The sequence below is a fragment of the Adiantum capillus-veneris genome, chromosome 30 (assembly GCF_014529385.1).
Source record: "Adiantum capillus-veneris isolate H3 chromosome 30, ASM1452938v2, whole genome shotgun sequence".
NCBI lineage: Eukaryota > Viridiplantae > Streptophyta > Polypodiopsida > Polypodiales > Pteridaceae > Adiantum > Adiantum capillus-veneris.
The window spans coordinates 6,925,657-6,950,327 of NC_140960.1; the positions used below are offsets into that span (position 1 = coordinate 6,925,657).

The window sequence follows — 24,671 nt, forward strand, 5'->3', positions numbered from 1 at the left end:
AATGTAGATGATATGTGTCCAAGGTTCACTTGATCCGTTTGCAATGTAACACGGTAGAGTTAGACCATAACTAGTTGCACCTGCAGAAACGAGCTAAGTAAGGTAGTTGAAGCTGGACATACTGTTCAACTAGCCACTGGGTCTTGTTACACACAAAGCTGCTATGATTGCTACGCGGGGAAGGCGCAGAGGCTTTACTGCAAAAGAAGGTCGATTCCAATATGCCGATGAGGTAAACAGTGACATTGTCAACCTTCTACTGCTGAAATGAATAGGGAGGAGCTTGGCCTACAGTATCTATGATATTGAAGAATGCTCTCGCCATGTCGACGAGGCAGGCTTTTCTTCATGGCTCTTTGCTTTCATGTGAACAGGCATAAGGTATCAGTACAACAGCTAGCTGGGCGTTGCCACCACTACAAGAGGCTCTTCATATTAGCGACGCTCACACAGCGACGCTCCAAAAAAAAATTCCCGGCGTCGCTATGAGCGTCGCTATAAGCGTCGCAAATTTCTTTGTAAATTTGCGACGCTCATAGCGACGCCGGCTGGGGTAAAAAAATAACCGAGCGCGCCCAAAAACTCAGATCTCAGATCTGAGTTTTTCGGCGCCCTCAAGCAAGGAGCAGGTAACGCTCTCCCTCACTCTCTCTCTCTCTCTCTCTCTCTCTCTCTCTCTCTCTTTTTCTTCTCCACACACACACACACACACACACGAGGAGAGGAAGGAGAGCCAGGTATGCTCCTTCCCTCTCCTCATTCTCATGTTCCCTTCCCCTCTTTCTCTCTCCCTCTCTCTCTCTCACACACACACACATACACACACACATAGTGTTTTTGAGAGAGAGAGAGAGAGAGAGAGAGAGTACAAACAAAAACAAAAACGCACACACACATACATAAACAAAGAATGCACACACACATTGAGAGAGAAAAAGAGAGAGAGAGCATGCATAAACAAAAAACGCACGCATTGAGAGAGGAAAAGAGAGAGAGAACATGCATAAACAAAAAACGCACACATTGAGAGAGGAAAAGAGAGAGAAAACATGCATACGATCCAAAAAAACGCACACACATTGAGAGAGAAAGAGAGAGAAACTAATTTAACGTCGTAGGAAACTAATTAAAATTAAAAGACCTAAAGATCTATCCGACGAGGAGTTGAACTCAAGACCTATTATTCAAGAGGGAAATGGCATAATCAATCTATCATACTTGGCATGGGTGATAGAAAGGTTATACCATTTATCTCTTTTTATTGGCACACACATCCACACACGCGCACACACACAAGAAGAAGAGAGTTATAACGTCATAGGAAACTATCTTAAAAGACGTTAAAGATTAGGTTATATGTAGACTTACATTAAATTAGATTTAGGTTTATTTTTAACTAGATTTACGTTTATTTAAGCTAGATTTAGATTTACGTTATATTAGATTAGATTTAGGTCTCCATAGACTGCGATGCCTGCATGAAGCGGGTGAAGAAAGCCCTCAATGGAATATAGGGTATTGCTGCCTGCACTCATGGTGGGCTCCGTCAATCCAAAAGTACTGGTGAAATGTCTTCAGAAGATAGGGAAGAAGGTGGATCTTCAGGGCGGCAAGAGTCACTACATCCCCGACACAATGACCATCTAGACAACCTCTAGTCATTAGACTTACGTTAAATTAGATTTAGCTTTATTTTTAGTTAGATTTACGTTTATTTAGATTTACGCTTATTTACGTTAGATCGAGTCCACGCAAGAATTACTTACGGTTTAGGGTTTAGAGTTAGACGAACAGTGAAAAGATCTACTGTGAAAAGATGTTAAGATGAAGTGAAGTGCTACAGCTAGAGAAGAGGCAAAGGGGTTTTGTCCACTACATGCAGTATCATGTAGACGTGGGTGTGTAGATTTCTTGTACCCACAAATATAGGTATTGACCAATAAAGACGAGATTATAACCCGGTGGTTCTGATCTCCGTGCACCTCTAGACCGAGGTGTGCGGGGATTGGACATGACTAGAGAATGTGAGGTAAAGAGAGAGAGAGAGAGAGAGAGAGAGAGAGAGAGAGAGAGAGAGAGAGAGAGAGAGAAGACGAAGAATGCCAATAGAATATTAAATTTGTTGTCCAGGTTATAAGTTTTTTATCCTCATTATGAGTAGCGACGAGGATGTGGGACCGTCCAACCGAAACACCTATCTCTCAACGAGGGTCTTATGTCCTTGTAATCAATGCAAGCATGCTGTGCGACGGACAAGACGTGTTTCTTTGCAGCACGTTCGCGAATTTGGCGAGTTCGATCCATCTATTATAGATCGAGTTGTTGCCAATTATAACTCGTCGGACTCTGACGCTGGCCAACAAGCAGCAATCTTGCAACCCAATAGACGTGTTCGCAGGCACTTTGGTCAAGCAGCATATGTGAGGCCACAAGATGTAGCCTCTGACAGCTCGGGGGATGATCATGCAGAGCACATTCCCAACGAGGCAATGTTTGAGCCCGAGATTGATGAAATGATCGAGACGATCATGGATTCAGAAAGGCTTATCTATGATGATATGAAAAGTGAAGCCGATACGCCATTGTATAATGGAGCACGTATGTCTAGATTGAAAGCACTCCTGGTTCTTCTCAACATGCAGGCAAAGTTTGGATGGAGTGACACTAGCGTCACAGCGCTTTTCAGGTGATCTATTACAATTAGTTTACTTTAATAGAACTCTAAATGTATAATGATCTGATAGATTTGTACACGACTGTATCATATTTTTATGTTGTGTAGATTGCTGAAAGAGCACATACTACCAGCTGACAATGTGATGCCAGATTCCCGAGATGAAGCAAGAAAGATTTTGCGAAACTTGGGGATGGATTACAATTCTATCCACGCTTGTCCTAATGACTGCATTCTTTTCAGAGGGGAATACATAGACATGGAGAAGTGTCCGAAATGTGATTCTGAAAGATATCGAGTAGATCTCCACGGGACAAAAATTCCACAAAAGGTTTTGCGACATTTCCCTCTGCTTCCTCGCATCAAGCATTTCTTCGAATGTAAGTCCATGGCCGCCCTAGCATCATGGCATGAGGAGAATAAATCTTCGGATGGTGTGCTACGAATTCCTGCAGATTGCGTAGCGTGGAAACATTTAGATGGAACATGGTCGGATTTTGCCAGGGAAGCTCGAAATTTGCGCTTAGGCCTGGCTATGGATGGCGTAAATCCATTTGGTCAAAGATCAACATCTTACAGTGTATGGCCCGTTGTCATCGTCAACTACAACATTCCCCCATGGTTGACTACGAAGAAGGGGCACCTATGGCTAAGCTTGATTGTGCCAGGGCGATATAAAGTGGAGAATATGGATGTGTATCTTCGTCCACTATTGGAAGAGCTACAACAATTGTGGATTGGCATAGAGGTGGTGGATATGAGCCGACACACAGGACGACGGAATGCTTTGATCAGAGGCATTCTAATGTGGACCATGCATGACTATCCCGGGCTAACAGAATGCTCAAGTGATCTATTGACACTCCTCACTCAGACACTGTAAATCTTGTTTTTTCCCATAGTTGATCTATTATCATGTGTATACATGCAGGGCTTCAAACAAGCGGATACAGAGCATGTGTCACATGTGGACCTAGACTGAATGCACGTAGGGCACCCTCACTGAAGAAGCAAATCTACGAAGGTCATCAAGCGTATCTTCCAGAGAATCATGTGTTACGCGACGGCTTTTTGAGAAGAGAGCCACCAAGGATGTCTGCACAAGCATGGTTAGAGCAGAAGGAGATGTGCGATGACGGATTGCCTCCAGGGATGAAGAGACTATCTCTATGGTACGAGTTACCATACTGGCCCCGACTCATGATCAATCACTTGCTCGATCCAATGCACATATTCAAGAATGTGGGTAATCTACTATGGGACCATTTGACCGGCAAGAAAGATACTTTGGGAGCCAGAGTTGACCTTAGAAATGTGGATCGTATGGAGCAATATTGGCCGCAAACAGCGTCTGATGGATCGATAAAACTCCCTAAAGCACCATGGATTTTCACAGGAGCCCAAGAACGCAAAGTAAAAGAGACCATTCGATCTTTGCGGACCCCCACTGGCGTAATGCACTCGCTCCGAACGTGTTTTACTAAAGAAGGAAAGCTTACCGGTTTGAAGTCACACGATTGGCATACAATGTGTCAGGTACGTTCATAGTGGACTTTAATATCATTGCATAAAATGTGGACTTTAATATCATTGCTGCACATACTTTACAGTTTATTTTACCGGTTGCCATTGAGGGATGTTTGTCTCTCGACATCCGTAACACAATCTACAAACTTGCAAAGCTGGTGCAATGGATCTCACAAAAGGAGATCAACGTAGACTCCATACCATTCGCCAAACTAAATGCTGCGGAGCTTGTGTGCATGTTTGAGAAACATTTTCCTACTACAATGCTAACCATTCAGGTGCATCTTCTTGTTCACATAGTTGATGAGGTGGAAATAGCTGGCACAATTCATTCCAGATGGATGTTCTTCTTAGAGCGTTTCATGAAAACGCTTAAGGGATATATGCGTCAAAAGGCACGTCCGGAGGGTAGCATGGCAGAAGGTTGGTTGGTATCAGAGTCCCTAGTGTACATTGGAGAGTGGCTAGACGGATTTGATAAATCCCGGGACACGCTATGGCGAACCATAGATGATGAGCGCATATCTGGGATTGTCATGTGCAATCTCGGTGTTGAGAAGAAGATGACGAAAGATCTAGAGGCTAAAATCAACCGATTTTGCATGCTTCACAATCCAGTGATGCAAAAGTGGATTTCACAATATGAGGATGCAAAGCAAGAGCGACAAAGGGCACGAATCGAGTGGAGACGGGGAAGACGACCACCAATGCACTATCCAGCGGTTCTGGAGAGCCTACCAACCTTCATGAGCTTAAGATGGTTGCACAACCAATTGAAAAGCGCACAACAATGCGGTGACGAAGCGAGTGAAGAAGAGTGGGAGTACTCTCGGGGTTGCGCGACCAAGGTAAGTTTGCAATGTACGACTAGCAAGTGACTTTATTTATAAACGTTTGAACAGCCACTCATAATCTTTGTTCGTTGTAGTATAAGTCATACACAGTAGCATGGTGTAAAGGTCGACATTTTAGGGTGGAACGAATCGACAAAAAGCGTTTTACTCAAGATTGTGGAATCATGGCAAAATTTGAACAGTCTAGTCGACGACGTTCCTCTGATGCAGATCCTGTGGTGGCGGAACTCACTTACTTCGGCACGCTGCAAGAGATTTTGAGGATCGATTACAGAGGATTTTTTGTCGACTTGTTCGACGTGCAATGGTTCAAGATAATCATGGAGGGTCGCAACGCTACTGTGCGTAGAGGAGAGTCTGGTTTTCTTGAGGTGGATTCTACTAAGAAATGGACTGACCTAAGAGACACTTTCGTACTACCCGAGCATTGTGAACAAGTAAGTATGTAAATAGTTAACATCCCCCTTTTACAAGTTATGTGCTTGAAAGCTCTCATGTAAGTTATGTGGGTCTGGCAGGTAATATTTCATCCTACAAAGTCTACATCAAACTGGTGGTACGTCATAGAGGTAGCCCCTCGTAGTGCAAGGACGTATGAAGGCTACCATGTGCCAATCACAACGACATCAATGGAGGAGATCAGAGAAGATGCTCAATCAGAAGCCGCTGCGGTGGTGCCAGACGAGCATCAAGATGCTACTACTCTATATGGGGTGCATGCAGAGGAGCTACAAAATGAAACAGAGGATATGTGTTTAAACGGAGAGCTCTATATAGATATAGGAAGTTATGCTGAGTTATGCGAGGATGAGAGAGAGATCTCTTAAAGCCACAAATATTGTATTTGAACAATTTTGCTCCGTGTTGTAAAAGCTCTGGCTCTCTAAGTACCTTCCATGGTGTATAACGCTCTTTTCTACTCGCGCTCACATCTTTTGATTGAAAATTCTGAGTTTTCGACTTGCCTCTTCTATCACTCGATTCATTGCGTCATTGTATTTATATGCGTCATTACGTCATTGTATTTAATGGTCTTTGCGTCATTGTCTACTCTATTCATTCAATATTAAGTTTAAATATTCGTGTGTTTAATGCAGGTATGGATGATGAGGAGTTTCTTTCTTCTTTGTCACCGCAGCAGAGACAGTGGTACGTGGAGCGTCATCGCTCTGGCGCATCATCGCGCGTTCCTACTCCATCCGCATCTCCCTCTCTTTCGGAGCATTCGGCGCGCTCCGAAGCTTCGGCGTCGACGAGACGAGCTTAACACTCGTCTAGACACCGGCGCTCTAGTGGTGGCGGTGGCGGTGGTGGTTGTTGTGGGGATTCCGCCACCGATGCCTCCACACCGCCTCGTGTTCGACGAGGCTCTTTACCCTCCCCTTCTTTGCCCGCCCCCACACCAGCCACAACATCGCCATCTACGCCAGGTTTTGCACGGCTGACTGTTCCTAGAAGCTACACACCTCTACCTACTCCGCCAGGAGCCACCCCACTCGACACTCCTCGCTTTGGGGCCCAGACACCGGTGGAGACACCTGACGTCCGTACCCCCATCGACACGCCGCTGGAGACCCCTGCCGGGACACCTAGGTTCACGCGTCACCGGCCAGAGGGCTTGCCTTACTCCGTCGACATCAGCGGCGGCATCATCATGGATGATGACGGCAAGAAGGTGATCTCGCGCATGCGTGGTCTTTGCTCTCAGCTGTTTAGACACTACATACTAAACAAATGGAGTGAAGTACCAAGTGATTTAAAAAACAGAGTCATTAGCATACTTCATGATGAGTTTCCCGTTCCAACACGGGATCAGCGCTTCAATGAAGACGTGATGAAGATTCGAATGCGCGAATACTGCAAACACAAGCGTTCCGAAGTGCAAAAAGCAATCAAGAATGGGTGGAACAGGCCAGATTGGCTGGCCAAAGAAGATTGGAAGAATGCGAAGAAAGCAGCGCGCGAGAATCCCGACAAGTGGAAGCAACAAAAGGATGCAGCCAGAGCGCGAGTAGAGGCAAGGAGCTCGCACCACTTGGGGAGCGGTGGATGGGCATCATTTGAGGCCGATTTTGTAAGTGTTTTCACATTGCTCTTTATGCATGTTCGATAGTTTAGGGTTTATGAGTTTTTTAGTTCTAACATAATGAAATCTTTGTATGTTTTGACAGTGGTCGATGACAGGACGTGATCCCACACCGTACGAGCGCGAGTACGCAGGCAGGAAGGGCTTAAACGCCCTGATGGACATTCTCAGTTCTCGCGGCGGCATGGTTAGTATTAGGGTTTACTCTTTTTTATTTTTTGTATTGTTTTATAAATGTCGTTATATGTTTATACTTACTGAAAGCTGTCTTATTGTCTTTTTTTGCAGAATCCGACAGATACGCCGCTTGGACGCGATGAGACGTCTGACTAAACGACGTCAGTTTAGCCGTAGCTAGATAGCATTAGTTTAGGGTTTCTCATAGCTTATGTATCATGAGACGGATTTTATACGTCTTTTTGAACCATGTATATTATTACATTTGTCACCGCAGTTCCTTTTGCCAATCAATTCTTTATGCCTATGATGTTGTACAATTGTCATTATTACATTTGCCAATCAATTCATTTTGCTTATGATGTGTACAATTGTCAATTTTGCAAACAATGCGTCTTGTGGGTTACTATTTTGGGTCTATTATCTACCTTTGCACTTTTTTAAAAAAGTGAATCAAGTACAATATGGTTGATGGGTGAATGCCCTGCCACCAAAAAAAAAATCTCTCGGGCGTCGCTATTTATGGCTCTGGAGCGTGGCTATGAGCGTCGCTATAGTCTTCTGTGTAAACGTCGCTATAGGCGTCGCTATATGCGTCGCTATATAGCGACGCATATAGCGACGCCCTCGTAGCGACGCTCGTAGTGACGGTTTTAGCGACGTCGGGGGTTATAAAAACCCAGTGTATTTCCGTCGCTAACAGCGTCACAAGAGCACACAACCTCTTGTAGTGCACTTCCAACACCATAGATGGGTGTTGCCACTTCCAGCACCATAGATCAGAGAATGAGTGGAAGGCAGAAGGGTCTGATGGTTCCATTAAAGCTCTGTGCGAACAAGTACTTCTAACTTTTGTCTCCATTGCTTTCTCTTATATGACTTCATATGTGAGTAGAAGCTGCTAATTAACCTCCTAATAAGTTGCTTAACTGTACGGTAAATGCGAGCTATTTTGGAGCACGTAAGAAAAGCATGGAAAGAGAAGGGTAATCTGTAGACCCAAATGCAGCAATGCTTGTTTGCTTCCTGCAGTACTAGCTACAAAGAAGTCACAGTCTCGTGTAGCAATTACTACTGTGAGTATGTGTGTGCGGAAATTTTAACGTGTTGCGATGATGGCTTTGGTTGAAAGGAGGAGCGGCAAAAGATGCTACTGTGTGTGCGGAAATTTTAACATGTTGCGATGATGGCTTCGGTTGGAAGGAAGAGCGTCAAAAGATGCTACTAGCTTCATAGCCTTCTCTCTCTCTCTCTCTCTCTCTCTCTCTCTCTCTCTCTCTCTCTCTCTCATACAGTGGCCAAAGACAAACCTGTAGACAAATCTCGAAGCTGATTACTCTTGGAACCTGCGAACTGCTTGTGGAGAAGATCGAATTGCTCCTGGAAACTGCTTACTTCTGGAACCTGCGAACTACTTATGAGAAGATCGAATTGCTCTTGGGAGCAACGAAGTAAAAATTGCTTACTTCTGGGAGAGTGCGAACTGCTTGTAAAGAAGATCGAATTGCTCGTGAGAGCAATGCACAATGCTGTTTTTATTTTATCACTTGGTAGCTTCTTACGGCGTAGTTTTTTGTAGAGCTTTTCTTTTTTTTAGAGCTTATGAGCGTTGGCTTTTGACGGCGCCGTTTTTTTAGAGCATCTGAGCCTAGCGCGCTGTTTTTTTAAGAGCTTTTGGAGGCAAAGCCGGTGCTATTTTTTTTAGACCTTTTGAAGGCAAAGTCGGCACCTTTTTTTTATAGCATCTGAGTGCTGCGCGCGTTGGGCTATTGAGCGCTAGAGCCACGTGGGCTGTTGGCCAAGGATTGAATTATGCCCACTACGCTAACGAAGTAATGAAAGCTTCAAAAGCATGTTTTTTTGGCTCAATTCATAATAAGTCTTTTGTTTTTTACATGCTAAAAACAATGAGCCTTTTTATGGCACCAAGGAAATTTTTGATTTTTTTAATGGAAAGTCTCATATAAAAGCTCCTTTGGTCTCTTGCAATACCATAATGCTGAGACGTTTTACAATTCCATAATGCTAAAAGCTTTTTGGCCTGCAAAAGGCAAAGGCTATAGAGATGGGTTTCCTTTTTGCCGTTGAAAAATACAAAAAAAATTAAAGTGAATTTCGGTTTTGCCACCACTATGTATAATGATAGGATGGTAAGCCTAGTCGAGATTAAACAAAGGAGAGAGTTGGGCCAGGTGGTTGGGTTATGGCTTTATTTCCAAGCTCTGATTTTAGTTAACTAAGTTAATTTTTGGCCTGTACCAAAGGGGGAAGGCCCTAGTGATGATTTCCTTTTTTGTTAATGAAAAAGAGAACATTATTTTTAATTAAAAAATAAAACATTTTATTTTTAACTGTTTTAAAAAGCACTATATGTTATGATTAGATTGTTTTGAAAATACATAATTTTTTATTTTACTTCTTCATCTCCCGAATCCCATCCAAGGGGTTATCAAGCTTATTTTTAAATGATAATTTTATGACCGAGAGAAGACACTCATTGGAAAGAGAGAAGATCTTCATTGCAAAGAGTGACTCTCATTTTAAAGATTCGACAATTCTCAATAATGGAAAGTGAAGGCAAAGGGAGGTGAGGCTTTGGTGGGTCTGTAGAGGTTGCAGGACTCGCAGATAAGCTCTCTCTCTCTCTCTCTCTCTCTCTGGCGAGTGGGGACACCGTCCAGCGTAGGTGGCATCTGCATCTCTCTTAGGAAGGAAGCGAGGCATGTTGGGCTTGACTCAAGGGAATATGGCCGTTGGGATTGCAGCCAGTGACATTACTACAGATGTGGCTCGCTCACAAATTCACAGAGGACACTATGCAATATAATCTCCATTCCAACTTTCATCTGCTTGTTGCGAGTCCTTCTTGCTCATCACTTGATTCTTCAAATGTTGGAGATACACAGGTAAGTATGAGTAACTGACAGTCTTCGTTCTTCTCCTTCTAAGCTAGAAGCATAACTTTGGTGTCGTTGATGGGGATGGGAACAACAAGCAATTCTAGGTTGACGAATAGAGGCCGCTCATTTGTAGCAGCAGCAAGCAGCCTTGCTTGCAAAATCATCGCAATGTACTCCATGGTTTCTTAAACAATATTTGCGCAGGAGGACGCTTTCTGGAGTGTTGTCGCAAACTCATGATGAGAAGGCCACGTTTCAAGCACGTAGGACTCTAGCGCCACCAGCTCACGAGTATGGAGTGGCTTGTTTACTAGGTATTGTAATTAGTGCTAACAAGACTCAATTTTGCTTGTCAAGGTCATGTAATTACTAATGTGTATATACATATGCATCCATTATTATGGCCCAACAGATATGTATGGATGGATGCTCATCATGTTCTTCGTCTACATTGAATATAGGTGTGCGGCGTGTACAAATATTCATGAAAACAAATTGAACAAGTTATCTTCACAGCGCCAATGCGGTACTGCTCATGAATGTGCAACGCAAGCTCATGCAATGGGTTCATTGCTACAATATTTTTTGCAAACGAAGCGATCAGCAAACCCTAATATAATTTCTCTTTGCCAACAGTTAGAATCAGAGTTCTCGGCAAAAGCAGGTGCAAGGGATTCGACGAGCCCTCTACAAGATTGCAAGTGCGTGGACAACGTCTGCTGCAATATTTATAATATGGGGTCAAGAATGAAGGAAAGAGTGGATTCAAGATTAGAGTATAAGTGGAACCAGCTTGGAAGGCATTCAAAATGCTTCCCATGCAATCTCCATGTCATATAAATATAGGCCTAGTAGCATCCTGTATTTGACACTTTTGTCGACCTCTCGCATGCTGCTCTGATCATAATTAGTTCTTCTGCCATGATTGCCAAATAATTACTTGTGCTTTTATATGTGTTTATTATACCGACTTGTACATTTTTCACTAATCTCTTTTTAAGCGACTCTCTCACTCTCTCTCTCTCTCTCTCTCTCTCACACACACACACACACACACATTGTATCTTATCTGGCTTCCTTGGTGAATATGATAATTTGAGACGCCCTTAAATTGTGAGGACGCAAGAGGCTTCAAACACAAGGTAGGCCTTTTGAGTTATCGCATATCGACAACGTAGCTAATTGATTTATATTTCAAAAAATGCAACTTGTCATGCTGGCATCTTGGCCTGTTCTTATAAATTACTAGCATTACAAACCGGCTTACCATTGGTATGTCTTGCTTTTCTTTAGCCGCTTTCCAGCTAAGTGGAAGAACGATAATTCTTCGTCATTTCATTGCCGCTATGAGAGTTATCGTGTGGGTGTTGTTGCTATGAGTGCCACATATACCTGTGTTGCAAGCAAAATTGGGTAGGGCTTCAATGTGGTACTGGAGGTGAGTGAAATGGAATACGGGGCGTGAGATGGTATAACGAGCGCTAAACTTTTTAGAGCTAGGAAGTGGTGTGTTGTAGAGTATAGGGCAAAGAGCTGAGCCAATATCACATAAGATACATTAGTACCATGCATAGAATGCAATTGGAATATATTTTCGCTTTTCACTATCCCCCCTTCCTTTCTCTTTAATGTAGAGAGAGGGAGAGAGAGAGAGAGAGAGAGAGATCGATCAGAGAGCAAGATAAATCCAAACCTAATCATGTGATTTATGGTGGATTTTTGACATGCATTTTATCTATTTTTGAGTATTTTACCCAATTTAATGTGTTTTTGATTGGTGAAGGTGTAAGTCACTCTTTTAAATAACAGCTAATTACCAAAAAGATTTAAGTTACCAACCAATTGATTCTAAACTGTTCCATGAGATCATTTAAATTAAATCCCACAAATTCTGGTCGCACTGCCACTATTGGTCCCATTCTCACCTTCTTTAGCATCATATATGCCACGACACTCTTGGCTCGCTTTGTGTAGTAGCACATCTTGAAGGACTGTAGATTTCATGGAATGGTGGTATACGAGGATTTTGCCTCACAATGTTCAAAAACTCACCTCGAGTTGCGGAAACTGTGTAGATGCCAATAGGAGGCATCAGGTTGTTGGGAGGAGACGGTCGTCAGCATGCAATGAGGTGCACGGTTTCTTGGCAAATTTTTGTGGTGATGCACCCTTTTGGCTAGCAGTTGTGGGGCAATTCCAAGCTGTGAATATTAACTCTCCTTGCCAATGGCAATCCAGTTTATGATCTGCATCTTCCATGGATGCATATCACACATGAGACGATCCAAACCTTGCTCTAAACAAGTGCTTTCTGATTGCACCAACTGAGGGGTCTCTTCCTCTTGCACGTGCAGAGGAAGGCAGGGCGCAAGCAGTAGTGCATTTGATATTGGTTTTTCCCTAATAGGTAACCTTACTCGTGTCACTCACGTCTATATTTTTGTTTAGGCTCAAATCTTATTATGTCCACCTATTTGGCAGGCCTCGTGATTTTATCACTTGTTTGATTTGTGGAAAAGTTTTTTGGCCTGCCCAAAGGGCTTAGTGATGTGTTCGAGGCCAAAAAAAATAAAATAAAAGAGAAAAATGTTTGATTGGTGAGTGCTGTACAACATTAAAGAAAGAGCAATGAGTGCTAGTGATGGCTTGCTGAGGATCCAATGTGAATGATCAATTTTGGAAAAAGGCGCAGGGCTTCTTTTGAGATTTTTTCTTGGGGGAACTTTCTCTCTCTCACACTCTCTCTCTCTCTCTCTCTCTCTCACACACACACAGAGAGAGAGAGCAAGGCAAAGCTCTCCCCCTTTCTAGACCATCTCACTCCCCTTCCCTGACCTTCTCTGCACCCAACCATGGTGAGATCGCCCATTGGCACTCGGGGCCTATCCGACACATCCATCATCCTATGTTGTGTAATGCGATTTCCACTATCACGAATAGCATAGCTTCGGGAAGTGTGTAAAGTCAATACCAGGGACACCACCATCGGAATTTCCCTGTGCATGAGGGAGCTAGTGTCTGAGCATGCATTGGTATTGCCGAAGGTGGAGACAATCTCGGGCGAGGGGTGCTACGATTCATGGGGTTTGGAGCACTTGGTGGCAGGTGTAGAAGCAGGAGCAAAATGGCGATTGAGAGAGCAGTGAATCTTGGCGGAGGAGGAGACAAAGTTGTCGAGGGATGCGTAGGTGGAGGAGAGGCCTGTGCAGGTGGTGGCCTGGGCCAAGCTGTCCGCGGAGGGGAGGGATGGGGGGGAGGCGGCAGCTGGGGGGCTATGGGTCGACAGCGGGACAAAATGCGATCTGCCTTGGAGGGGAACATTGCAACTGGCAGCAGGGCGGGGGAAAACCAGAGAGGATGTACATGGGCAGTTCAGACATAAGAGGCCCTCTTGCACAGTTGCACCTGCCCTTCCCCTTCTTTTTGTGGCTACAGAGAGTGTGTGTGTGTGTGTGTGTGAGAGAGAATGTGTGAGACAGAGAGATGGAGAGTGACGCGTAACACAACTTGCCAAGTTGGCTGGCAGCGCATCTTGAGATTGCTTTCAAACTCTATGTCCATGCTCGTGTTTTCGTTTTCCCCTTCCCTCGCTCCCCTTCCTTGAACTTCTCTGAAGGGAGCTAGCGATTTCACGAGTACTGTGGTCAAGAATGTACTGCAGGAAGCTTCAGCCAATTCCACAAGCATTCCCCCCCCCCCCCCCCCCCCCCCCAAACCCCCAAACATCAAACACATCTCTCCTGCATGTCGTCAAGCTTCTCTAAAATGGGAGCTCCCTCTACAAGCAGGTTGAGGAAGGAGGTTTCTGTCTTACCATTCAAAGAGGGAATCTTGAACGTGCCTGTGGACGTGGAAGTACAAGAACCTCGGCATGCTTCAAGGGCTCTATTGTAAAGTGGGTGCATTGTGATGGGAATCTCCATGTTAAGATTGAGCATTTCTCTGTGTGCAAATTCCAACTGTAAAATCCCTTTCTCAATCTCAAGAGCATGGTGCAAAAGCCGAACCCAAGCCATGGCTCGAACACAGCAAAATGGTTATAAATAGCAACATCAAATGGCTCGAGCTTAGCAAAATGGTTATAAACAAACATCTGTATTTTGCGGCTCTCATAGCCCTTTTCTTCAATGTCTTGCTTTCAAAAGCTATGTTGATGCTCTCTTTTAAGAAGCTCTCGCAAAGAGGAGTCCGGATCTGCTGCCCACCTGTAGTAGAGAAACTCAGAGGGGGGAGAGAGAGAGAGAGAGAGAGAGAGAGAGCATTGGAACTCAGGAGGGAATCTCCTCACAAATTGAATTTATTTATTTTTTTCAATTAGAGCCGGTTGTCAGCTACATCCTACATCAGTACAATGACCATTGTACAATATTCTTCACAATATTTGGTCCCGTCTCGACGGTTGACCATGTTTTGTTAAAGCACCATCGTGATTGCTTCCACACATGTACTACAAAAAGCACAGCCTGAATGTGCTCTTTTAGAAATCAAAAATCGTGAACCCTAAACACATTACTTAAGCTCCTTTGTAAGATCTCTCTCTCAAGTCCATATCATTGGCCGCCAATGATGATTGTCGATGGAATTATGCTATGTCTGTAAGAATTCTTCAAGCTAGCACTTCTCCAAAAAGACTCGAAAGAGACAATTTGTGTGGGTGCTCTCCAAATTAAGACATGCAATGTCTAGAGGGTACTGAATCCCAAACACCTTAGAGTGTGTCAATGCTAGCAGGGTAAAAACCCCATATTAAGGATAGTGAAAAAGAAACATTGCATTCTGTTGTTGCTACTGTCAATGGTTTTCAAGTATCTGGTAATCGATGCATGCTAATGCTCAAGAGTATGGGAAGAAAATGACTATTCAAATTTCGGCTTCGGATACCGGAGAACTCAACAGGTTTTTCCTTTCGAGGTGTAAAAGTTTTGATCCCTAAACGAAGTCCATACCCTCCCACAGCTATAGAATCACTTCCAACAACGATGGAACAACTACAAAACCAAATGAGAAGTGAACACACGAGCTCGTGTAGCCACAAAATTGCCCCTTGTTTCTACTATCACTAAGATATTTCCCTTCAAAAGTGTCTTTAAGTTTGGGCTCCTTCCGCTGGTGGAGCTTTTACCCTAATTGCTAAGCCCCTTTCTCAAAAATCTATGACTAACTTGACTAAGTTTATTTGCTAAAATGTAAGGATGTTTATTTTAACTAATAAGTTATTAAAATAAACATCCTTACATTTACCAAATAGGAAATGGACAGTCTTTGTGACTTTAATGCTTCTTGATCCTCCCAATGGCAGGCCTCGTGATTTTATCACTTGTTATGATAGATGAAGATCCCTTACTTGGATGTTACATGATCTTGGCTTTAGAAGTCTTATCACCTTCAGTTCGGAAGTTTGGTTAAATATAAGGATTAGGAATGTGCTTTACTTATCACTACTATGGCCGGTCACCTCCGAAGGCCTCTCTCTCTCTCTCTCTCTCTCTCTCTCTCTCTCTCTCTCTCTCTCTCTCTCTCTCGTGCAATGCTCAATGTCGTCATGGCTACAGGGCACACTGGCTAGAGCAAGCAAAGGGCCAAAATGACTGGTGAGAGCAAATTGATACAAACTTGGTGGAGCTTAACCATCTTCAAAAGGCCAAAATGGCCGATGAGAATACAATCTAATTAGTGGATCTAATACAATGTCTGGTTACAAAATAATAAAAGCTAAAATCTGATGTTGAGACGCTGGCCCTTGGGCAGATCACGCGATTGAACTTCTGTATGCACGGATCCGCGAGTGCATCCAATTGTGCGAGGGCGGACTGCATGTAGCTGCAGAGTTGTGCGTGGCCTAAGGCTGCAGGTTGGGGATGCATTGCCAAGGTGTGGCAAGGCATGTGCTGGACAGCACCCGCAATGACTCCCGAGCTGCACCTATCCCATGCAGGTTTAGCGGCACTCGATGCGGGTGTTTACTGTGTATGTGTGGCTTGAAGATGTTGCAGGCCCGTCCGTATCAGAGAGGTGTGCCCGCCCGCAGCCTTGGCTTGCATGTGACACACACGATGTCGCAATACCCTCCGCCCTGCCACCACCAACACTGCCTCAGCCCCTGCAACAACACCCAGATATGGGGATGGCTATGAAGAACACCCAGATATGCCGTAATGGCCCACCTTATCGCCCGCATGAGAGAGAGAGAGAGAGGTTATGATATACATGTAACTACCTGACTGGGAAGGTTATGATAGGGATTCTGTTTCTTCTTTAGCTGGCTTTGAATTCCTTTAAATCGCTTATACTGGTTTGGAACTACTCTAGCCAATTCTTTTTTTTAAGCTATAATACATCTGAATGTGGATACTTAGTTTCTGGAAACTTATAGTTGGGTGGTTCTTTCTCCTCCTACTTCCTATATATAAGGTGAGGCACTTCTCCCTCAGTTAGCCTTGAAAACATGTGAGAGGAGAATCTATGAAGATTTTGGTTGGTGGGGGGGGGGGGGGGGGGGGGGGGGGGGGGGGGGGGGGGGGGGGGGGGGGGGGGGGGTTTATGAGAGGAGAATCTTTGCAAAGAAAAATGAGACAAGGGCATGGATAATCCAACAACCACATGTGGGAGTCGCTCTCTCTCTCTCTCTCTCACTCTCTCTCACACACACACACACACACACACAACAACATTTATGCAAGAGCTGCTTAGCTTTCCTCTAGGCTCTAGAAGCCATCAGTTCCAAGTCCACTAGAGGTAAAGGCAATCACCTATGCCTTCACCTTGAAGACATGTGTGAGAGAATTCGCAAGGAGATTGTTGTTGTAGGAGAAAGGTGTCATGCTGGCAGTGTTTGTATTGAATATTTTAAATGTAAATTAGCTGAATATGTACACACGATTTTAAAAAAAGGAAAAATTACCAAAATACCCCTCTAATTTGTGGAAATTCCCAAAATACCCCTCAAATTTCAGAAATTCCCAAAACACCCCCAATATTTTGTCATAAATTCCCAAAATCCCCTTCAATTTTTCCAAAATTCCCAAAATAGCCTTGGTTGTGAAATTAAATTTCTCCAAAGATTAAAACAATTGTAGCTTTTCATAAGAAGACTCATTGCTTATCAATGTAAGATAAGATGCTAAATCCAGAATTTGAGTTGATTATGTAAGCCTTGAAGATTAATTGCTTCATTATCTTTAGACAAAATTGCCTTTTTTGTGAGGTAATTTGTGGCAAATTACATGCCAAGCATTCAAAAATGGATCTCAATTATAAAAAAGGAATAAAGATAAAAAAATCTTTAACAATCCAACCAAAATAGATAAAGGGTATTTTAGGAATTTTTGAAATTTGAGGGGTATTTTGAGAATTTCCACAAATTAGAGGGGTATTTTGGTAATTTTTCCTTTAAAAAATCATTACAAATGGGATGTGGAGATGTCATGTTTTGAGTGAAGCTTAAAGGTGGCGGGGAGGCAAGAGAGAGGGAGGAGTTTGGGCCAGGTGGTGTATCCAGAACTCGCCGGCCCCCCCCTCCCCCCTTTTTATAGTGCTCTTGCCCCGTTGCGTATGCTGGATATCCAAAAAATCTCTATCTCGGCCATTGACCTCTCTCTCTCTCTCTCTCTCTCTCTCTCTCTCTCTCTCTCTCTCTCTTACCACTGACTTGTCTCTCGTCGAGTAGTGTGCTACTTCCCTATGTTGATTACCAGCCAAGGTGGGTTGGCGAGCTCACGCTTAGTCTACAATGGCTTGTTAGGAGACAAGAGGCAAGCACATCTCTCTCTCTCTCTCTCTCTCTCTCTCTCTCTCTCTCTCTCTCACATCTGCTCGGCTTCAACCGTCATTGTTATGAGGTGTGCGGGGTGTGGGAGACAGCAATCTGACGGCGCATGTGGTGTGCAGGGTAGAGGCCAAAGTTGCAAGTTCGCAAGTTAGGGTGTATTGTATTGAGCACGATTTTGCACGGAGCAACGAGGTGCTAGGCCAACAAGGGTAGGGGGGGGGGAGGGAATCTCGAGAGGTATCTTCACAAAAAGATTGAATTTTCTTTTAAGAGAGCAAGTATTAGTTGTTCCCACACCGCATGCATGCCCGTGCTTGATCATGTGGACGTGGAAGACAGCTAGCAAAGAATGGCGGGATGCGACAAACATGCAGTGCCCAAAAGAATGGAGAGCCAAGCCTGCTTGCCCAATTGTGGGCGGGTGTTGCACCTCGTACAACTAAGCTAGGTCACATCGTCAAACCAATAGGCTAAAGCCACGTGATGGGATTCCCTTCAGGAACTAGATGATGTGTAAAACATACCCGTCAGTGCCCAAAAGTATGGGCAGGCGCATAGGCACTGTGTATTGAGCTTTAGTATACACTAGTACGGCCGGCCTCTCTCTCTCCCCCTCTCTCCCTCTTTATCACGTGCAACTGGGCTTTTTTTCGTTTTGGACTTTAGCCTTCAGGTCGCAGATTGCGACACGTGTAAAGGGGAGCCCTTCCGCCATATTATGTTAGTAGATTAGGAAGACCCTTAATTTTGTTTATTGACGGAAAATTTTAACAAATGGAGACGGTGCCTCTGAAGAGTACGACGTGTTGCCCAGGTTCATTTGCGAGAGAGAGAGAGAGAGAGAGAGAGAGAGAGAGAGAGAGAGAGAGAGAGAGAGAGAGAGAGAGAGAGACTCTCTCTCAGAGCACCTCCTTGCAATTATGGGGAATGCGGCTGGCGAGACTTTCTCTACACGGGATGCCCTTTTGTTTTTGAGAGTGTGTGAGTGTGTGTGCATCATTGTTTGAAAGCAAAGATTTTAGAATTAAGGTCCTCTGTAAGCAGCACTAGAGTTGGACATAGATGTTACTTCTTGTGCTTGTACGCAGATTCAATCAATAAATAAAGACCTAACCTCTAATCGACTGGAGCTCGTACCTAGATGATGAATGACCGTAGGACAAAAATTTCAACGTAAGGAGAGAGCAAAAGAGAGTATTCAGTTCACAGATGAATGATAGAGGTTGAGAGTTCACAACTCATAGAATTACACAATAGAGGAAACTAGAGTGCTTCGTTAGCCGCATTTGTATTGAATCGAAGTGAAGGTTGTCACCTTAAGGATACGATTTGTGGAAAACAAAGCACAATCTCTCTCTCTCTCTCTCTCTCTCTCTCTCTCTCTCTCTCTCTCTCTCAAGCTTTTCTCTTCTATGTTCTTGTTTTCTTGTGTTTACAATGCCACCATCTTGGTGTCTCAATTTTGATATGTCTAAATATGTCCTTAGCTATTAAATTGTATTAATTCTTTGATTCAATGTCGCTTTATTTTTTGCATTCTTGTTATTTGTGTGAGCATGGTTGCGTCATTCGAAGATTCAACAAGTGTATATATTCTTGGAGAAGAAAATGGAGAGAGAGAGAGAGAGAGAGAGAGAGAGAGAGAGAGAGAGAGCTTACCTTTCATCAAAAAGCAAGTTTTTTTTCTTAATTGGTATTGTCTCAAGTGCGTTACGATTGTGATGCAACAATTTTGAGTCGTGTACCTCGCAAAAGAACCGTAGGAAGGGTTAGAAGTTTTATAAAGTGATACGGATCGTTTAAAATATGTTCATTTTTAGATGTTGTCCCCTTTTTATGTTTGGAAGAAAAAGAAAACATGCAAGTCTCCTTGCATGGGGGAGTTTGCACATTCCTCCCCAATTTTAATAATACGAGGGAACGTGCCATTCCCACGGCAGCGTGCAATTTCCAGTGTGTTCGTTTCACTATGTTCTCAGTAATGAGTAAAGAATACAAAGTATTTACATACCTTCTGTTTCTACATTCATTTGTCGATTGTCGTAACCAACACAATGATGTCAGCTAAAGCTTCCTTTCCAAAGAGTCTCCTTGTCTTCGATGCTTCCATGGATCACACCATCTGTCTCACAAAAATTCTGCACGTCTTTGCCTCTGTTAAAAATAGCAAGAATGATAAAGAGTCTACCACAACCATGTTCAGGATATCCTACAATCAACACATTCCAAGAGATAACATTCCAGAAAAAGAACTTCTCATGCTTTCATGTGGGTACCGGATTTGGCATACGAACTTCACAAATGTGTTCCCCAAAAATTGGTGAAGCTCTGTTTGTCCTGTTAGATTGGTTCTGATAGCTCATTGCTTTTGACGCTCTGTCTATCTATGCTATCAACCATACTATCACCAATCACATCTTTTTGCACAGCCAACAATCTTGTTGTGAATTCTCCCACATGTAAGTGTCTTGCATTAGGCCATAAGTCTTCATGGTGTAAGCATAGGAGAAATGACAGTAAAGAACCCTTGCAAGCCCTCTACGAAGACATCCAATCCTGATGGGCTCGGTTGCTTGCTAAGAATTTTTACCACTACAAGTACTGCAAATGAATTCACTAAAGCTTTTCTTTGCGTGCATGGGAGTGTGTGTGTGTGTGTGTGTGTGTGTGTGTGTGTGTGTGTGTGTGTGTGTGTGTGTGTGTGCACGCGCGCGCGCGCGAATAGATCCGAATCTACCGGGCTCGACTGCTTGCTAAGAATTTCTACCACTGCAAGTAATGCAATCATCTATGCGTGCATCTTGAAGCATGTGGCTCTACAGAAGATGCTGATACGGACACAAAAATTCATGATGTGTTGTACTTCACAAAGCACAAAACTTGCTTTGGAGCTTCTCTACTAGTCCGGAAGGTCGTCTCTTGGAGTGCATTGATTGTTGCAGAATATGCCCAATAGAGATAGGGTCAAGAAGCTCGGGGCTGTTTTCGGCAAATCGGCAAATGAAAAGAGATGGCATCTCACCAAGTGCAATGACCTACACTTGCATCTTAAAGGCATGTGGCATTATGCGGACGTTGATATGGGAAAAGTCTATTGAAAAAACACGTTGTGCTTGGAAATGGCTTGGTTGACATGTACGCCAAATACTTACGAAGCTCAAAAAAGTGCTCGACGAGCTTGCTGTCCAGAATGTCATCTCTTAGAACGCTCTCTCTCTCTCTCTCTCTCTCTCTCTCTCTCTCTCTCTCTCTCGCAATAAATGTGTCAAGACAGAACTAGAAGTATTAATCTGCTTCAGAATGTCATCTTCGTATCTGCTCCTACACACTTTCATGAGAGAGAAGATAGAGAGAGAGAGATTTCATGAAAGAGTGCTAGATTTTTTTACCTGAGAGTGTTTGGGATACCGATCGTCGTGGTTCAATGGTGTACCTCCACAAAAATTGGTTATTGATCGTAATGCTTCAAAGGGGTACCTCCCCAAAAACCACAAGGAGTGTTAAGAGTTTTGTCAAGCTCAATGTTCATGATCATACAAGATGTCAATGTTATTGTTTGTTGTTCCATTTTTATGTTTCCAAAAAAAAAACATGCAAGTCTCCTTGCATGGGGGAGTTTGCACAATCTTCCCAATTTTCATAATACGTGTCATAAAATTTAATATCTAATATCTAACCAACCCAAATGATTTTCTCATATTAAATTGATCACTTAATGCGAGAGAATAAATGGGAACAAGTGTTAAGATATAGACATGTGCTTATAGATCTGTCTCAACACGGGGCCAATGGTAAAGGGGCCCAAATGAGAGATAGTCTATCAAAGAGCAAGGCTAACAAATGGAGCATAAGACCTTAGGGTTAGCTTCATTGAAGACCTCCAATAATGTGTGTAAAAGTCCTTTGAACTTAGGTAAGCTAGGGTTGAGCTTGAGGCGCAGGAACCCGACCCAGCTCGAGGTGCTTGTCCTGCTTGTCATGCTTGATGACTAAGTTGCTTGAGGTGCTTGAGATGCTTGAGGTGATTAATGATTGAGATGCTTGAGGTGCTTGACATGCTTGAGATGCTAGGGTTGCACTTGAGGTGAGAACCCAGCCCAAGCTTAAAGTGCTTAAGAGCCAATCTTGTGGTGGGAACTGGGCCTATGCATGAGGGGCTTGAGGTGTCAAAAAGTCAAATATTCAATCCCTACAAGGAGGGGGCGAGCCCTACATGAGGGGGGATGAGAGAGAACACCCACACACTCACACAAGGCATACATGGTACAAAGAAAGCAAAAGGGACACTTGTCAAGCTCCTCTTATGTTGCCCTCATGGTGTGCCTGAAGCCTATTGGTTGAACACCCAAGGGGTCCAATAATAATTTAGGAGATTTAATTAATTGATTTAGCATTTATCTATCCCTCTCTCTCAAAGGGGAAAGGGGGACACTTGTCTCAAGGCTACCCTTGCTGCTTGTTATGCCTCCTGCTTATGATTGGCTAGGCCTAGAGGGGTCCGATGAGCTTCAAGCATGAGCTACAAGGGGGGATCGACCCAAGAAATCTAGGGGGTTGCTTAGGGGGTATACTCACCCACACACACTCATAAACACTCTCATTGTGTGCTATGCAAAGTGCAAGAGCTCTCTCTCCTTCTCCAAGCAAGTAGAGGTTGAGAGCCTACACGAACACTCTTGGATATGGAGTGCAAATGCAACCAAGAGCCATGCTTCAATGGTTAAGCTTGCCATATCCTTCTTCTTCATTACTATGCTATTATGTATGCTAGCAACAAGAGTTACGATAAGTGAGGAACTAATTCTTTCTCCTACGAAATTTTTCTTCTTCCTCTTCCCTACCCTCATTCCCTGCTAGCTCTCTCCACCTTCGAGGTGTTTGAGGTCTTGGGACTGAGGCTTGGGATAGTTAAAGCTTTCTTCAAGTTTATGTTATGTTTGTGATGCATGAAGCTTTCCATCTTCATTGCATCACCTAGGTCACAAGGAACATAAACATTGTATTGTAACAAGTCTCTCTTAATGGGAGAAATCATAATACAAATGCCTATTGGAGGGGGGACCGGCTCCACATAAATCCGGTCCTCAATTGTTGTCATGAATTCTCTCTCTTGCAAAAGTATTGTTCATGCCAAGTTAACTAATTGCTATGATTATGTTGTTATCTTCAATTATGTTCACCCGGTATGCTCACAAAGTCATTTCTCAAAAGTACTCTCATTTATTTCCGCTACTTTGAAATTAAATAGGCCAATTCCATTACATTGGTATCAGAGCATTTGGTTTCTCTTTTCTTGCTTAAGAAGAGAGGTCCTTAAGTAGCCTATAAATGGTTGATGTTGTTAATTATATTAGGGTAAGTGGAACTGGGATCTATTATCGGTTTTGTTGAGCCCATTATGTGGGGGATGGTGCACACCTCGGGAGCTTTGGACTTAATAATGGTGTCTTTTTAAACTTGCCTACGGCTTTACCATTATTGAGCCATAAGAAGTACGAAAGGAGCTAGCCCTCAGCAACTCTGCTATGTTAGACTTACTCCTCTACTCTCTATAATTAACCACTTCGAGCCATGGGTGTAGATACCTAAGAGCCAATTTTCAAAGGCTAAGAGGAGTGGCAACTAAGGTTTTGAATTGCCAAAGTATACACTAAGTACATACATAAATTTTGTTAACATGGCTGACAGTAATCAAGAGAGTAGAATGAACATTGATAGCTTTGATTTTGCACATGAAGGTGCTAATGATGATGCCGCCATGTTTGTGAATTATCTCGTCACTAGGTTGTAGCAAGCTATGGGCAACCCTGCTTTGCAAGCCGAAGTTACTCGACAACTTCGTGCTTATGGAATTTCCCTTCCTCTCCAAGAGGAGAGAGAGCTTAGGAGGCCTCTTGAAGAGACCCCCAAAAGAAGACTCTCTTCCATTCGAGAGGAGGAATCCAAAGAGCAAGAAAGAAATGAAAGTTTAAGTTCCTTTGAAGATGTGGCGCCACGAAGACGGCGGTCTAGACGATCGCCCACTCGTCCCAAGAGGAAAAGATCAACACATAGTCCTTCTCCTCATCACTCTGAAACGCAAGAGAGGAAACAAAGGAAGAAAAGGTCTAGGAAGAGGTCACCCTCTTCTCCTTCTTCTTCACCTTCCTCCTCTTCCGATGAAAGTTATGGCTATTCTCCTAGAGAATACAAGAGGGGAGAACATCGCAAATCATTTCCTGCATGGCAAAGGTCACAAAAGTTAAAGAAGTTGAAGGAGGGAGGAAAGAGTATCTCTTTTTCTCACCTATAATGGCACCTTTGGTGTTACTAACAAAGTGTTGGCCTTCATCCAGCAATTTGATGCGGCCTTTGGAGACGAGGGCTTCACAGAGTCCTCCAAGCTACACCATGTAGCTATGCACTTCCAAAAATCAGCTCGTCAATGGTGGGCTAGCCTTCGTGGCAATGGTGAAGCCCCAAAGACATGGAAAACTCTACGAGTTTCCATCATGAAGCAATTCCTTGCAAGCGATGCAAAAGACAAAGTGCTTACTGAATGGTGCAACTTGAAGCTTCTCTCTCATGAGTCTATCCACAAGTACGTAGACAAGTTTTGGGATTTACTTCTCAAGGCTACTATCTTTCAAAAGATACACTTTGCCGAGCAAAGGCAGCAATTCTATGCGGGATTACCTGAAGAGAT

General features: G+C 43.5%; 1 protein-coding gene across 1 annotated transcript; it reads left to right on the plus strand.

Annotated features, from left to right (window-relative positions):
* The first annotated feature begins 9,860 nt into the window (after nucleotides 1-9,860).
* On the plus strand, nucleotides 9,861-11,225 carry LOC147417492 (uncharacterized). The gene is made up of 4 exons (XM_086507251.1): nucleotides 9,861-10,224; nucleotides 10,423-10,532; nucleotides 10,631-10,744; nucleotides 10,855-11,225. The coding sequence occupies exons 1-4, from the start codon at nucleotides 10,208-10,210 to the stop codon at nucleotides 10,950-10,952; spliced, it is 339 nt and encodes a 112-aa protein (XP_086363377.1). The 5' UTR covers nucleotides 9,861-10,207; the 3' UTR covers nucleotides 10,953-11,225.
* Nucleotides 11,226-24,671: the final 13,446 nt, after the last annotated feature.